The sequence below is a fragment of the Typopeltis vanoorti genome, chromosome 1 (assembly GCF_054136105.1).
Source record: "Typopeltis vanoorti isolate ZY-2024b chromosome 1, IOZ_Tvanoo_1.0, whole genome shotgun sequence".
Classification (NCBI taxonomy): Eukaryota; Metazoa; Arthropoda; class Arachnida; order Uropygi; family Thelyphonidae; genus Typopeltis; species Typopeltis vanoorti.
The window spans coordinates 35,462,502-35,480,688 of NC_143549.1; the positions used below are offsets into that span (position 1 = coordinate 35,462,502).

At 34.8% G+C, this 18,187-nt stretch overlaps 1 protein-coding gene across 1 annotated transcript in view; it reads right to left on the reverse strand.

Moving 5' to 3' along the window:
* LOC150109886 (uncharacterized) overlaps window positions 1-18,187 on the reverse strand; it is a 226,230-nt gene that overhangs the window by 163,927 nt on the left and 44,116 nt on the right. The window contains exon 5 of the mRNA XM_090396448.1: window positions 4,975-5,412. Coding sequence (XP_090252574.1) covers window positions 4,975-5,412 — 438 coding nt within the window. The remainder of the gene's footprint in view (window positions 1-4,974; window positions 5,413-18,187) is intronic.

The window sequence follows — 18,187 nt, forward strand, 5'->3', positions numbered from 1 at the left end:
TGTATAAGAAAATCAATGAAATTTCTGGAAAACTGAGGAAAAAGCAAATAGTGTCTCTAAGAGACGAAAATGGAAAAATAGTTGTAGAAGAAGAGAATAAAGCACAGATTTGGATAAAATATGTAACAGAACTTTTCAATGATACTAGACAGAAGCCTATAAATATAAAAGATAACATTCAAGGACCAGCAATCATGAAATGCGAAATAGAGAATGCTATACGAACAAGTAAAACAGGAAAAGCCAGTGCACCAGATGGTGTGCAAACAGAATTTTTAAAATTAATAGAACCAGATAACATCAAACTTCTTGAAAAACTATTTAATAAAATATATGAAAGTGATGAATTTCCATCAGATTGGCTCAAATCTACATTTATCACTGTCCCAAAGAAACCCAAAGCGAATTCCTGTGGTGACTTCCGACTTATTAGTCTAATGAGCCAAACATTAAAAATATTATTGAAAGTAATTCAGAATCGTATTTATAGAAAAAGTGAAGAAACTCTAAGTGAAACACAATTCGGCTTTCGGAATGGTTTTGGTACTAGAGAGGCCCTTTTCTGTACCCAAATATTGATACAAAAATGCATAGAAAAACAGAAATCTGTCTTTACGTGTTTCATAGATTTTGAAAAAGCATTCGACAAAGTCAGACACACTAACTTAATAGAAGTCCTTCAACAAATAAGGCTAGGCGAACAAGACATAAGACTAATAACAAATCTGTATTGGAATCAGTCAGTTACCGTTCAATTAGACAACATTACCACCAGTGATATTAACATCAAAAGAGGATTGAGACAAGGATGTGTGCTCTCACCACTCCTGTTCAACATATATGCAGAGATAATCTTTAAAAAAGCATTGGAAGAATGTTCAGAGGGAATCACAATAAATGGAAAGATTGTTAACAACCTTCGATATGCAGATGACACCGTGCTAATTGCAGATAATATTATGGATCTCCAAAAACTCATTGACAGAGTATACATAGAAAGCCAAAGAATGGGAATAAATATAAACATCAACAAGACAAAATACATGATCATCAGCAAACATCCAGCCTCATCAATGAAACTGACACTCAATGGGAAAAATATTGATCAAGTGTCAAGATATAAATATCTTGGTTGCTGGCTTAATGAACGGTGGGATCCAGAAATAGATATAAAGACAAGGATTGAAGTTGCACGGCAGTCCTTCATGAAAATGAGAACACTATTCTGCAATAAAGACCTAAACATGGAAGCCAGATGCCGAATGCTGAAATGCTACGTGTGGTCTATTCTGCTCTATGGAGTTGAAACATGGACATTGAAGGCGACAACCATCAAGAAAATCGAAACCTTTGAGATGTGGCTATACAGAAGAATGCTAAAGATATCATGGACAGAAAAAATTACCAATGACGATGTCTTAAAATCCATTGGCAAAGCTAAACATCTTGTACAAATAATCAAGAAATGAAAAACATCGTATCTTGGCCACATCATGAGAAACAGCAAATACCAACTTCTACAAACTATTTTGATAGGAAGAATTGGTGGCAAAGGAACTAGAGGAAGAAAAAGAATATCATGGTTTGACAACATCAAGACGTGGGCAGGAAAGAGCAGTGCACAACTGCTCAGATTAGCACAAGAGCGCAGTTTGTTCGCCAAGATGGCACAATAAGAAGAAGATTATTGGTGCGTGTGCCTGGTGAACTATTTTTTGTAAATCTTATTTTATTTTGTTAAAATAACATATAATTATTTATTCATTATAGATACAAGGCTGAAGTATGACGAGTGTCACCGTCGAAAATATGAAAAGAATAATATTTTTTCAATTATCGTTACAAGAAACAAATGCACTTGTCATTGCTATTGATACGAAACTTTTATTATTGGTGTTTGTTCATGGTGAGGATGAAATATTTTTAATAAAGTAATTTTTAATATGTAAATTTATTTATTAATAAGTTCGTTACTGATTAGGGAAAAAAAAGTTTTTTTTTTGAATATGCAGCACTCCCACTTAAAATTTTCACCGGCCGCCACTGCCTACTATACAACTCTCCGTCTCCTATACCGAATCTCTACTACCAATCATCTGCATCAACACCATCTACTGCCCACCACCACCACGACTAGTATTTTTTGTATGTAAATTTGCATATGTAAATATGCAAAATAGATGTAACATGAAAAAGACTAATGCATTTTTATGAGTTAATACTGGAGGATAAAGTAGGAAGGAAGGAAGGGAAACAAATCATCTTTGGAAGAAGTATAAGAGTGTACTGCTGGACCACAGATGTGAGACCTCCTGACACTTCTGCACATGGCAGAAATGTCAGACAAAGCGCAAATGCAATTCAAAGGCAGAAATGCAATTCAAAGACAGAAATACTATGACTGGCAGTAGATAGCATTGTACGAGATGTATGTAGATGATGCTTTTTTTTTTTTTGTTTACATGGAGTATTAAATTTTGTAAAGGGCCCAACTCTTCCCCAACCCCACATAATGGGAACTTTGACTTCTCAGAGGTGTCTGTGGTTGCCATCTAGAAGAACTCTTTCTAAGCCTTTCTTCGACTTCTCCCCCCCACATCCGAAAGTTCTTGAACCTCTTGGAGGTGTCAGTAAATGATAATAAAAATGCTAATGGTGTTTGTGATTGTCATCTAAAGGAACATTTCCTAAACAACCTTTCTTCCAATAGTTCTCAAGTTAGTCGATCTCTGAACGGGCAAGCTGTTTTTCCTCCCAAGAGAGAGAGAGAGATGTACGGTTGATATTTCTGTATATAGGGTCAAACTCGCACTATTACAACAACAATACCAGTGTTAGGATTTAGAACTACGAGATGGCGGCAGTTTTTTTTTTTTTTTTCTTCTTCTGACGATATCCAGGTAACGTTGATGGTATATATTGGAGTGTTTAAATAAATTCTATATTATTTTAGAGATACCAAACAATTTTATAAACTTGGTTTTAATCCTATTTCCCAAGTAAGCAAATAGGTAAGTCAAATTTGCGCCTGAAGTATTTTCAGGTCTGAGGCAACTGGTAGTAAAGGTGGAGTCAGCTCTGATCACTATCCTTAGTATTTCCCCTAATGCAAAGCACATCTCCTTGCAGACATGTATGATGCTATGTATTAAGGAAAGGGCCACAACCCAGACCGGTTTCGACTTTTGTATAGGTGAAGCGGGCTCTAAAAATATGACGATCCCGAAAGATCGCCCAACTCAGCATTGTTCCACTCAGTGACAGGCTCACCCCATCACCGGGAAGAACTTCTCAGCATTGGCTCTACCCAGTGGCAGGCTCACCCCACAACCAAGCAGAGCCATAATTTCAGCGGTGGCCCCACTCAGAGACAGGCAAAAACCTATCCCCAAGTAGAGCCTTTCAGAACCAGACCCAAACTTGTTTCGACCTTTTTTTGAGGTCTCGTCAGTGGGAGCCAGACCCTGAGATGCCAAGGTTGAAGTAATGCAGAACTTATAAATTTTACCTATACAAGTTGCCACAAGGTGCTTTGACCTTATTAAATAAAAAACTCAGGATGAGAGAAAATGTAGAAAGTTTTTTACCTTGGGTATACTATACGTCAAAGATACCAAGCAATTTTATAAACTTGGATTTTCCTCACGTAAGCAAACAGGTATGCCAAGTTTGTGCCTGAAGTATTTTCAGGTCTGAGGCAACTCGTGGTAAAGGTGGATCAACCTTGGCATCTCAGGGTGTGGCTCCCACTGAGGAGACCTCAATAAAGGTCGAAACCAGTCTGGGTAGTAGCCCTTCCTTTAATGCATAGTATCATACATATCTGCAAGGAGACGTGTTTTGCATTAGGGGAGATACTAAGGATAGTGATTAGAGCTTACTCCACCTTTACCACCAGTTGCCTCAGACCTGAAAATACTTCAGGTGCAAACTTGACTTACCTGTCTGTTTGCTTACTTTGGAAATAGGATTAAAACCAAGTTTATAAAATTGCTTGGTATCTTCAACCTATAGTATACCCAAGGTAAAAAACTTTCTACATAAATTCTATATCATTTTTGTTATATGTGTAGCTGTGAAACTTACTTTAATATGTCTAGTGCACATGTTCCATTAAAGCTATTAAATGGGCAGGTACTCTTCTCCCTCAGCAGAAAAGATTTCATTTATTGATAATTTGGGCTCGCTATCAGTAAATGCTTGAAGGATGGAGATTGATTGCCAATTAATTTTCAAAAAGTTTGTTATGGCTAAAGGAGCTGTGCCTACTCCTTTTGAGAAATAAAAGTAGTTATAGGATTTTTTGGATTTTTTTTTTTTTTCAAATAATGTGTTCTGAAACATTAACAAAAATCAGAAATCATGTGCGATTTCTTGATGAATGTGATTAATGGCGGTCTTAAATGTTACACAAGCGAAATAGAAAAAAATTCCTCTATGAAATATAAGCATTTGTATGAATGGGAAAAATCAGGTAGTATTTTACTCACTTTAGAAAATAGAAAGGAATAAAGGATTTATTATTTTACTTACGGGTATCTACGACTATTTATTACGTTTCAGTTCCCTACTGAATGCAATAAATTCACTTCCTGAGCCATTAGCGCACTCAAGATTTAATCTTCGGGGGAGGGGGGGGGAGTTGAGTAGACGATTTGAGAATACACAACCTATGACTGAGCATCTGCAGTGATCGCCAATACATGATAACCGTGATCTCCTCTGGCCCGGCTCGAGCAAACGAAGTAGCGCTTGGTCAGCCCGAGCACTACTTCGTTCGCCTTGCGTTCACAGCAGCCGTGATTCTTGAGAGCTATAGGGTATTCCCGCCGTATATGACCGCTAATTCATAAGTAGTATAGAAATAGAAGACACGACACAACATAAATTTAAAAAAAAATGATTTTAATTAGGAAAATATTCTTGGAAAAATTTTAAAATATGTAAATATTTTTTGTAAAAATATATACGTACCTGAATAACCAGGTGAACACTTGCAAAGATATTCTGTCTGGGATATGTTCTGACAGATTCCATTATTTAAACATGGCTTTGATGAACATGGATCAAAATGCTGACATGTTTTTCCATAATAACCTCGAGCACAGTAACACTGATATTTGTGACTTGCTATATTTTCACACCGTCCATCATTTAAACAAGGGGAAGGTCGAAGAGCACATGGATTGAAATCGCTGCAGTTTTGACCAGAAAATCCGGAGAGGCAATCACATTTATACCTGTTGTCGGATATATTGCGACATACTCCAAAATTTTCACATGGTGAGAGGGAACAAGGATCAAATTTATCACAGACATCACCATAATAGCCCGATTCACATTCACACCAGTATCCTGGTTCTTCATTGATAGAACTACATTTACCATGCTTGCAAATATTCAGTTGGCAATCTGAAATAAATAATAATAACATCATATCGAACACCTGGTGGAAATATAAATTAAATTATATCGTTATCGTTTTATTATTAATTATTATTGTTATTATTAATAACTACTAATAATAACAATATTAATTATTGTTATTATTAGTAGTAGTAAGGACTCATTGCGGGAGAACACTCAACGCTATACTCTCCTTTAGGAAACAGTATATAGTATTTTGGTCTGCTAATTGCATGTGTTCGCTGGGCGATTTGTATTTAAATTAACTTACAGGAATATATGAGTTGTGATTAAAATTATCAAGACTGAAGCACTGAAGAAACGCGTCCAGCATTGGTGACAGAAACGCTTAGCCCTTCTTTCTCGATCCTCCTCCCCTCTACACACATACATTTCCGAGGTCTTGTAATATTCTGATATTGATAAAGTTTAATTTTTGGATTTTATTCAGTTGCATAAAAATTGTGAAATTTTGGGCTCTATATGGTTTTTGTAACTTGAGGATAAAGTTATATTGACCATGTCTGGTGTTGTACAAGTGGAACTCTGTGGATTCAAAAATAAAAAAAAAAAACCGGTGCAAATTACATATCATTATGTGACACCTCCAGAGAGTCCAAAGACTCATCGAAGGTGAGTGTGCAAACAGCATCGAACGATTCACGCCTTTCAACTACTAACCGCGCTCAAACTTGCTTAACATTTTGCGAGCCATTAGTAGCAGAGGCTCTACTAATCGACCAACCTATTCATTCAGATGCAAATTACAGTATTTCCAGGACTTTTTTTCAGCCAGAACGCGTTCCGATAAACTTTTCGGGACTGTTTCGGCTGAAAAAAAGCCTGATTATTTCTATTTATCAATCCTTATTAAAATATTTAATTTAGTAACAAGCTCTGATAGTTATCCTATTCTTTTTAAATCTTATTATTTTTTTCTTCTTAAAGAGGAGCCTTTTAACTTGCATCCTGTTAACAGGAGAAATATTTGAGTGGTTTTCGGTACAATAAGTGACTTCACACATTTCAAATCTAAGAAGATACCGTCCCATCGTAAAGTGCAGGTAGAATTATACTTGTCCTAGTTGCCCGGATAGCGGTAAATTTACTCAAGTTTTCCATTGGTGGACATATTATAATAGAAACCGATTAATTCACTTGTTTATAAAGCGTCCTGTTCGATGTACGATATTACTAACAGACTATCCTCTTCTAGTCAGTGATTCCGATTAAGACTAGTAACATCCGAATTTCGGTTGAAGGTGCAAGTATTTATGATTCAAAAGAATTATTTTAAAAAAATATACATAACCCTCATCCTATTTTCTAGACTAAACTCCTTCCTCCGTACGCTGCAAGTTATAAATACTCGAAAACCCATTATTTATAAACCCAGCAATTGTAATGAATCTTTGAGTATCACGAAGAAATGCTTTCCTCAAGATATTACAGATCGGCTTGTTGTAATTACGACAGAAAAAGCTAGTGTGTTCTTTGGCCTGTTTGCATGATTTCCGGAATGAAAAACCCGTATTTACAGGACCGAATACTCTGCTATCCTGGCTGAGAACTTTCACTTAACATCCTTATAAATATTTGTCACGTCCTAGATGCAATTCAAATCCAAGTCTTTCTAACAGAAAGGTAAGTGCAGCGTCGTCATCGCCACTGTGCTATGGAGACAGTTGATATTCTCGTTATTTTAAAACTATTTTAAAAGGACAGTCTATTTTAAAACTAAAAGGAAGAGATTGAATATTTTTATGTAGTACCTACTCAATAATCAAGCTCTCGTATAATTTGTCGTGCAAGATAGACAGGAATTGCAATAAATAAACAAAAAAATTCTAAGATTCGTATATAAACAAAATTAATATCGAAAATTATCATTACGTGACGCTTCCAACGAATCGAAGGGCACAGTATTCCGTTCATTCTTCCAACTATAGGAAAGTCCTTAAAAAATAGACCTGACCATAAAAAAATTACACATAAATTAACATGTGGATTCCAGCTGTTTAATTTTTGGAATTTCTTATCCTTCTTAATTTCTCCTGAATGTGCTTCTTTTATTCATGTCGAAATCCATGTCTTGCGTATTAAAAATATTTTCAGAATGTGAAATTTTAGAGTTCTTTATATTAACTCAAGAGTCCAATTGGAGAATGAATTGATTATATTCTGTCCAATTTATTCAAGACACACAAAAAAAGGACTGGAAAGTAGAAGTTATGTACTCAGGGCCGTCCCTAGGAATTTTGCCGACCCGTGCAGTAGCACATTTCGCCGCCCCTTCTCCCTTATTTTTCGTATAGTTTATGCCAACTTTGCCGCCCCCAAAAAACTTGCTGCTCCCTGCAAATGCACGTCTTGCACCGTCGGTAAATCCGGCCCTGTATGTACTATGTTGTTAATTTTGTCCTATGTATTTCCAATTTGTTTGAACCATTAATTTTAATTGATAACTGAATATTTTATTTTATTATTAGTAGTAGAAGTAGTAGTAGCGCAGAATTCTGTAGGAATTCTGAGCTTTCATTTCCTCCACCTCCTCTAAGATATCCCACCAATCATATACTCTGCATCCCATCTTTGCTTCCCAAATTTTAAAACCTTACACTTTGCTACATTAAACTGATATTATCCCACACACTTGCTTGCCCATTCAGAGAATCTATTTAGGTCCTGTTGCATCTGCTCTACTTCTCCTAACTCTTCCCAACTTTGCATCATGATATGCAAACAACTGTGTATCACCATTTTAGCCCTTTCCAATGTCATTTACATACAAATTAAACAATATTCGTCCAAAACAGACTCCTGGAGCACACCATAGTGACTTTCCTCTGAGATGTCACTCGCTCACACACAACCTGCAGATACCTATCAGACAATCTCACTCCAACTGTTCCAATTTAACTACTAGCTTGCCATGTGGCAATTTATAGAAAGCCTTTGCAAAATATAAATATACTACTATATATGTGCATCTTTCTTGTCCAATGCATTTGCCACCTTGTTATAATAAGTAAGGAAATTGCTAAAACACCATCTTCCTTTAGCAAACCCATACTGTCCATCAAAGAGAATTCTACTGCTGTCTACCAAGTTCCGATTCCTTCCTCACTAGCTTCTGCAACATCTTGACCATAACTCCAGACAAGCATGAACTTTATACCAATATTCATTGCCATTGTTTCCAATACCTCTTTCATTTGTAAATATGCACATTAGCTCATTTCTGTTTCTATAACAAGTCCCACTGATCCCAATTCTCGGATATGACTCCCCACACTCTTTCTCCATTCCTATCACCACTGATATCATCAATCTGATTTAGCCGATCTCATACGGGATAGCAGATTTTTTTTTTCTTCTGGAAACTTGGGTGTTCATCCCTCATACATGCAAATCAGTCCTATTAATAATGCAAGTTACAGACATTAAATAGTCTTAGTGGCAGCAGGTGGCGGCGCTCTATGTGTTGATGGATTGTAGTGTTAATGCGTCTAAAGTGGCATTGTGTCCTGATGGAGGTTAAAATATTGTGTACAGTGGGCTGCGCAGAGTGCCCTCTTGCGATGAGACTCTCCTACTATCTACGGAGACGTAGGTCTCCCACGCTGCTTAGTAATGAAAACGATGGACGCGTAGAGCAAAGTGTCCTCTTGCGATGACTAGTCCGAGGCAGGGGCATCGAGAGCCAATGCCCGGCCGTGGAAAAGCTGTTAGCGGGTCCCCAAAATAAATAAACAAATAAAACAATTATTTTTATACTTTCCTGTTTAATACCAAAAATAAAAAAAATAAATAATAAACAATATCAGATAGAAAAATCAAAATAAACATTGCACACACAAAACTTATAATATAATAGCAACAATTAATATTTATTTCTTACAAAAAAAACTTTTGCAACTTTACCGTATAACAAATAATTGCATTTATATTAGAGCTTTCCTTTTTTAATTGCGAATATTTAAATAATACGGTCAAAATTACTGTCTGGCTAACATTGTTTCAGTAGCCAAAGCACCTAGACTATTGGGACCGCACATAGTCGATTTTAACACATTAATTCTTGCCAATACACTGAATGACCTTTCGGTCTGGGTCACAGTTACAGATAGTGTGCAAAATATTCTGAGAATAATGCAAATGTTGGAAAACACTGTTTCAATGTGTAATTCTTTTATTTTATTAAATACTTTAATGATTCCAGTCCGAGGGCTGGAAATGTCCGAGGACTATGTCAAATACAAATTACAGCAATGTGAAATGTGTTAATTTGAAACAGCAAGCAATTATAGTAGAGATTGGAGAAATTGCTTGTTGAATTTTAAGGGCAAAAAAGTTCGAGAGAAATGGTGCTGATAAATACTGACAAATTGTTTTGCGGAACAATCTGTGTATTGCTGAGCGTGATTTTGATCCGCCAGCATTGACTTATATTTAAAAGCTTTAATACAAGTCAATTTTTCAGCAAACTAACATCTCTAAGAAAAATAATAGGTTGGCCCAGTGTATTTTATCAACAAGCAATGCCGATCTTATGATAGTGCTGCCAGAAAGACGACACATTTTCTCTTTAATTGGAAAAGATCGCTAAAAGTTCTCAATAAGAAATAGACGCGTTTCAGTTTAAAATTCATTGGCTACAACATCGCTTCTGCGCAAAGCCAGCAGTAATATGCCGTATGGCAGTGTTAATGAGAATTGTATGTTCTGAAGAATGCATGTTCTAAGTTCGATTCTAGTCGCCGATTAGAGTAACTTTTTCTAAGCCTTTCTTGACCAGTTCCCGAATTAGTCGATCTCCGGCACGGAAAGTCGGAGTTTTTCATCCCTTAAATCTCAAGAAAATCAAGAATAACACTATATAGTGTTAGAGATCACGAGATGACTTTAGTTGTCCCTACTCTCCTCCCCGGGTGCTATTTAAGATCACTAATATTCTTAAGTCCGGTATTCCGTGATTGTGGAATTAAAAGGCGTTAGTAGATTATTATATATTTTTTTGTTATTGTTGTTGTCATTTTATTCAGGTAGCCTGAACAGAATGAGTTTTGGTGAGCTCGACGAAAGCCATCACGGAGAGAGAATTATCAAAATTTCAAGCCCATGAAAAAACTCGTTCCCAAAAATCATAGTTAAGCCACTAGGTGTAAGAAACATTTTTTGTGTTTTTATGAGGGCGATTTATCACATGGAGACCGAAGAGGTCCCCCCCCCCCGAAACAGACTTTTACTCTTACAAGTTTGATAGACAAACCATCTGAATATAACAACAAAAACTTAACAAAAATTCATTTAATAATCGGAATAGGATGCAATGGATTGTAGAATGAGCTTCCACACTGAGTCCCGATGCTAAACGAAGGTATTAAATAATAATGACAACGAATTAAGAAATAAAACCACGGCAAGTCTCACAATAGCATGTTTTTTTTTTTTTAAATAAATAAATAGATTTGTTTCAACTAAAAATTAGCCGTCAAATTTATTTAAATAAATAATTTTAATAATAATAATAATAATAATAATAATAATGCTTAAACAATACTTAAAAATCTAGAAGAATTAGGGCTAAGACGAAAACTATATCGCATCAAGAAATAATACAAGATAATACAAGAAATTTCTTACATTTTCATGAAGATCTGACATATCGGCCGGGCGGTGCATATTTTAAACTAATAACAAAATCGTGCTATTTTTCCACACCAAGAATTATATTAGTTGCAGAATTAAATATGTCAAATGCCCCCAGTCGGTGTTAGAACTAAAAACAGAATAATGGTTAATCAGACTTCACGTAATGGAAATATACTGCCTCACTGCATTTTCACGCAGGAGAACCTTCTCTTGTGCATTGTTTTGGAGTGGAGAGGAAAAATTATACCCACAAGTAAATTTATAAAGTTTTCGTTCAGTCGAATTCTATTAAAACATGTCGCAGTAAGGACACACTAAATAGGCACAACAGCTGCAAGATAAATTGGTTCCACTGTGTGTGGTCTTAATAAAAACCGAAACCCACAAAGGATATTATTTTCTGGAAAATAAGATATGCCGTGGAAAGATGGTAACTTCCCTCCAGTAGGTTGGCTTAAGAAAATAACATCTAATGCTGAGACGTATCTGCCCTTGACAGTTGCATAATTTAAGGATTTTTATGAAAAAAGGTTACAAGCTTTTCATAGTAAGAGAATATATATATCTAAAACTAAAGCTAGTTATTTTAGTGTCGGGATTATTGCAAAATTTATCAGCTAGAAGGAGAACATAGGTACAGTCTGAATATTCTTCAAAACGAAATGAATCACTATTGATTTGTAAGCGTATAGGTGACCGTTGCTCCCTCACATTGGAAAGTAGTATCGTACAGAAGATACTCATCATTATGACCGCATACAGTGTCTAACACTTTGAGCAAAGTGTCTAAATTTGTAAGAAGCGGATAATTCATTTTTGATTTTTTTTTCTATGACAAAGAAAGCAACATTAACCAATAATCAATATTTAGAGAGATATATATGATTGATTAGTTGGTTGTTTAGATTGCTCCAAAATAACTAAGACAAGTATATTATATCTGTAAATTGTGTGCGTTCTCAGAGTTTGTCTGTTTAATGGGAGGTAAAAACCAGAATTTCCGAGATGAATGGTATTGTTGGTTCGTATCCTGCATATTACAATATGCAGGACACGAACCAACAATACTATGTGCTTCTCCTTTGTTCTCTCTAAGCCGTCTTATCCAGGTGATTTCAGTCGTTTTCCTTATAATCACACCAGCCCTCTGAAAATCTCCATCTCCTACTGTAATATTTTAATAAAATTCAAATGAATGAAATATTTAGTAGTGTATGGATAAGCATATAAATACTCGTATACCATGTTCAGATATCTTCATCTTCAATAACTTGGCCTTTTAATTAGAAAGAAAGGTTTTATATATATATATATATATATATATATATATTTCAAATTGAAATCTGCCTACAGGAGATACTTTTACGAGGATATATGGATTCGGTATATATTCAATAGTGACTGTCTTTAATAAACATGGCTGTTCTATTGAAATAGTCATTATTTTAGTTTATTTATTTTGGAACTATCTAAATTAAGTTCGTCTAGCACATTTCTGACATAAAAAAGATAGTAAAATCTTCAGAAAATTTTAAATTTCCCTATATATATATATATATATATATATATATATATATATATATATAGGGTTACCAAGTAATAATATTAGGGTTACCAAGTAATTTTATAAACTTTGTTATTTTACTCCTAATCCCAACTAAGCAAACAGTTAAGTTTGCGCCTGAACGTAGTTCAAGTCTAAAGGTGGTGCAACACCAGGGTAACTCATTGTAAAGGTGGGTAAAGCTCTGATCACTATTCTTAGTATTTTCCATAATGTAAAGCACATCTCACTAAGAGATGTATACTGCAATACATTATGGGTGGGGTCACTACCCAGACCGGTTTCAACCTTTTTTGAGTATTCCCAAGGTAAAAAAAAAACTTATTTACATATATATATATGTTCTACATCTGTGCGCTGATCTCGTAAAGCTTTTATGAAATCTATAAAAGCCAATATAACGTGGTTTATTATACTCCTGAGTATTTTTTTCTTTTTTCACAAAGATGATCGCGGAATAAATCATTATAGCAAAGGCAATTTGGAAACCTAACTTAGTTCAATGGTTGATTTTCTTCCGTCTCTTTTGTAATTCTTTGTATTATTTGACTACACATTTTAAGTATGAAAGATCAAAGTGATTGGTATGTAATTCTCTAGCTTTGATTTGCCATTCCATTTTTATGTAATAATATGTCAGACTTTAGCTGCTGTTTAGGAAATTCTTCTAAATCTAATCACGCGCACAGAAATGTGGAATAAGTATTTCGAAGTGTAATTTAAATCAGATTTGAGGTCTTCGCCGGGATTTTTCAAAATCGTCATTTTACTGATTGTTGCTTAATTTTTAAGCCTAGCACGTGTATTATGTCTTTTGTGTTTTCAAGTATATGCAAAGGGCATTTCCTATAATATCTTTCTTTTCTCAACATTATCCAGCTTCTTTCCTAGTATTGTTTTTTCACTTTGAACTATTTTAAAGAATCATCATTGTTGTTTGTTAAATTTCTTCTAAACTGAACTTTTTTAAACCTCTCTTCTGAACATTCTTAAATAAATCCTCTAATGTGACTTTATTCCCAAAGTTTGTAAGCAGCACTTTTTCAATCATAATTTTTTTTTTCTTGGAAATTGATAGGCAGACAGTTTTCGTTTCTCACCATTGCCGAAGATGAATCCATTTCCACGCTGTGTTAGATAAAAGTGGATGTTCTACCTTAATTTGCACTGATCTATATGCTCTATGGTCGAATCGACTAAGTTATAACATTAAAAGCTTGATTATTAATAATATTATTATTTTGAGAGAGAGGAAAACTTTACTTGCCTGTTCCTAGAGAAAGTCTAGAATCGAACCTATAATTGTCTTTCTTCTACAGATCTAATGTCACGAAAGTTATCTAGTGAGCTTTCATATATATATATATATATATATATATATACGTATATATATATATATATATATGAAATTCTTTACTTTTCGAATTATGTCCTAAGAATTTTCTTCTCTTTTCGTTATTAATTCGTTGGCAATATCAGAAAATTTGCTATCGATCTAATAAATCTATGAGCAGATTCAAATATAAGCCGTTGAGAATTTTCACTCCCCCTACAAGTTCTTGGGATCCTTTTGTGTTTTTACATTTCTGTCATGTTCACCTTCTAGTCGATTTTTTTTTTTTTTTTTTTTTTTCGTTATATATTCGTAACAGATTGCATTTCAGGAGAATTTGTCATTCATTACCTTCATTTTTTATTCTTCTGCCATAACTTCCTGTAATATTCTTCTTCAATTTTCCTTAAGCTACAATGGATTTAAAGTCATTCACATCAGGCTAGGCTTTCTTATCTGATATTTCTTCAATCATAATGAAGAGATTAATGATAGTGCACAAACTGTGTTTACTTAAAGTTAACTTTCATAATAAAAGCTTGGCTATTTGTTTGTAGTTCAAGTAGATGATTCCTCCATCTCTTACTAGCGTTAAACCTAACGTCGTATAATCTCGTATAATCTTTTACTTTTCCTTATGATAAAAATGAATGTTTATTTGGAAGTTTCATTAGCGCTCCTTCTATTCTTTTCAATTAGAAAGTCCAATTATTAAAAAAAGTTAATTTTCTTCAAACTTTCAACTTTTTGATAATTGCGTACTACCCTCAGCGAAAAAGTCGTGAAATGCCTCTTGTCTGCTCAGAACACGTTTCGATCTTATACGCTGAACGTTGAATATACGATACTGAATGGTTAACGTTTCGCCTTACTGTAGCGCTTTTTCGCTCTGAATCTTGAAATAGGTGAGATGACTATGAGATGTATGGGTCGGCTTATTTCCACTTGCAGTGTTGCTGTTCCAGTGTTAACAACGAACTCAAAGAGATCGTGCCCCGAGTGGGGGATTAGTAGTCTCATGCATTTGTCTTTATTTTCAGAGCGATGGCTTAATTTAGCCAGACAAACGTGAAACAAAACTATTTCAAGTTTAGTATTATATATTCTATTACACACTCTGTTTCGTAAAAAAAATCGAAATTTTTGCTAGTGTTAAAATTTAGCAATGTTGTCATATATTCATTTTGGTGTTGTTCATTATCAATTTCACTCTCTAAAGTTTGTTTTCTTTTATCTTGCTTATTTAATTTTAACTTAGTCTTACATGCAGTACCTAATATTTTTCTCTTAAACTTATTTGGTCTTAAGTTTACCTCGTTACACTTTTTTTTTTCATCCTGAATTGAGACGAACGAAAAGAAATGATGAAAAAGATAGAAGCTTGCTTTCTCGTTCTATCTGACTTTTCTTTCTTTCGAATATAGGCGAGGAGGGATGAACAACTTCTCAGTAGTAACTTTGGATTATTTCAAAATCTTCAAATTCAAAGATAAAATCTCTCCCACTCCTTTTTTTTTTTTTTATCTCGAATAGTCCGTAGTTCTTCCCTCGATATAATAATGGTATTCCTACATTATCAATATATTTCAAGATCAAGGGCTTCTAAGTCAATATTTATTTGAGAAATTCTAATCTAAATTATCCACCATAGCGTAAAAATTGGCCACTTATCAGGAAGAACTTATTATTACTATTCTATAATATTGTATTGTCAATAATCCCAAACACAAAATCCCCAAAAATATTGTGGACGGAAGTGTAAGCATATCCACAATCGTCAAGACAAGCCTGCTTGAAGTATTAGCATCAACAATCAACCAGTCACTGGTCTAGAATTCAAATTATTATTCATGTGAAAGTCCTGAAGTCATCTTATTAAAGATTTTAACACCATCCGGATAAATTAAAGAATTGAGTTTAATATTACAGTTATAAAGTTCATTGGCAATTTCCTTCATAATGTGATCCACACAGATGAGGAAGGGCACGAATCATCTTATTGTATATTCTTCACTACTGCTAATTTAAAGCATAATATAGGCTATGTGTCCGCGCGGTTAGCCTAGTAGCTATGAACTTCGCAACCATATGCCTGGGGAAGGAGTGTCCTGGATACGATTCCCGTCGACGACGTCAGGAGCTTAAGGATCTTGTCAGCAATAGCCAAGTTAGCCGGTCTTAGGCGTGGACGGTAAGTTCCCTCCCCCCCCCTAGTTTATCTGGGGTTTTTCATCCCGCAAGTAGGCAAATCGGACCCCGTGAACACACAGGCTACAGTCATAGGATATAGTACGGCAAGGAAGGCAACGGGAAACCACCTCGCTCATAGTCATTTCAATGGTAGCGTATATAGCTGCCCCTACACAGCTGAAAGGTTATAACCACAACAACATGTGCTATGTATTGTTCTTTATAATATTCCATTTACTATATAGAACTGTAGAGGGTTTTTTTTTTTTTTGTGTTGTTGGTTCTTATTGCTTTATGCCATGCTGTTTTGATGATCTTCTTGATAATGAGCCAAAACTTAAAAAAATTATAGTTTTAACATTTCATATTTGACTTAAACCCAGTTTGTTCTTCTTCACAATTTTACTTAGTCTCTTTTCAAGTATGCTTTTATAAATTTTATCTGGAGCACTCAATAGAAAAATTCCTCAATTTCAAGGAAATATTAAGGGCGTTTGACTCCTCCTTTTGTATTATGTAGTGCAATCAGCCACTAAAAATTGTTATACCTTCACACTGAATTTTCCGGTCGAATATCTTCTACATTTGCCTTTCCTCATTTCAGATAACTTTTACTACCTCCAATATGGCAATACGTTCATGACTATATTCCTTTTGAATATTTTCTACCCCTGTTCTGTCAGAATATATTTATCTTCAAATTTTTTTTTTTTTTGGTCACTTTTATCATAGCTGATTCCTTTTACGGTGCTCTTTTTTGCATTCACGATTTGTGTCAATAGCCTTTCAAAAATTTTGCCACGTTCGTCACAGTTACTTTCGATATGTCTTCTTTTAACTTCTTTAATAAATCATCGATTTCTGATTTTTCTATCCTTGCAAATTTTATCATAAAGCTTATTTAGTTATCCCTCTCTCTTCAAGTTTTGCTACTGATCTCTAAGGTATGATTCTTGTTTTTCGTCTTTTTTCCCTCCAGTATATTTTGTTGATTCGAACAAAATATACTGGAGGGAAAAATCTGATAACTACTCAGATTTTGGGTATGATACTTACTTTCATTCTGCTCAAAACTCAACAGTGATAATCTCCTGTTCCAAATCCCCTATATATATTATTCTCGAACCATGAATTTGGCATTTATAAACCGAATCAATAAAACACACAGATATGTGTGTGCATAAATTGATCATGCGATTTATGAACATCTTTTTGTTCATAAATTTTCATGGATGATGTCGGTGAGAAATTATCACGTCTTCAACAGAAATCCAGCAGGCTCTTCCCATTATTATTAACCTTGAAGTTTCCCAGAATTTTTTTGTAACAAAACCAGCTATACATTTTTTTTCATTATGTCAGATGTCTATGTGATACACAAAAAAATCCTCTATTTTTTCACTATTGACCTTCATTAAGACATTAGGCATAATATTTCCAATTTCCCACTTTGAAAATTGTCCTCATCGCTGTACATGAAATTGCTTACAGTTTTCCTGAAGGAATCAACCATACAGATATTGCTTAGAAGCCTCTCAATTGTTTTGGTCCTCTTTGTCTCGGAAGCACCAGCTACATCCAAAGGGTATTTCCATAATTCCACTGTGGGATGTCTCCTTGTTTTCCACTGATATCGTAATTCTTTCGCTGATGCTGCCAGTGTTCGATTTTGATCAACTAGCAATTGCAGTGGCTTGTTTTTCACTGCTTGCCGACTATTTTTACTATCATATGTAACGGTGAAACAAGGTCGGAGAAGAGTTAACCACTGTGTATCATTATATATGATAGTTTATTCCTCGTTTATTCACTATCCAGTTGATACCTACAAATATGCATCACAGGATGGTGTGGTGCACACTGTGACGATTGGCCAGTAGTGGATTACTTCTCCTTCAGGCTCCTTACAGCCTGTGAAATCTCCTTCCAATTCTCTAGCTTAAGGATCATAGAATACGTGAAAATTCAATCTTAAACACAATTTATAATTACGATCACGTAAAGTGAATCGACCGAGTGATGCACTATCATCGACTACA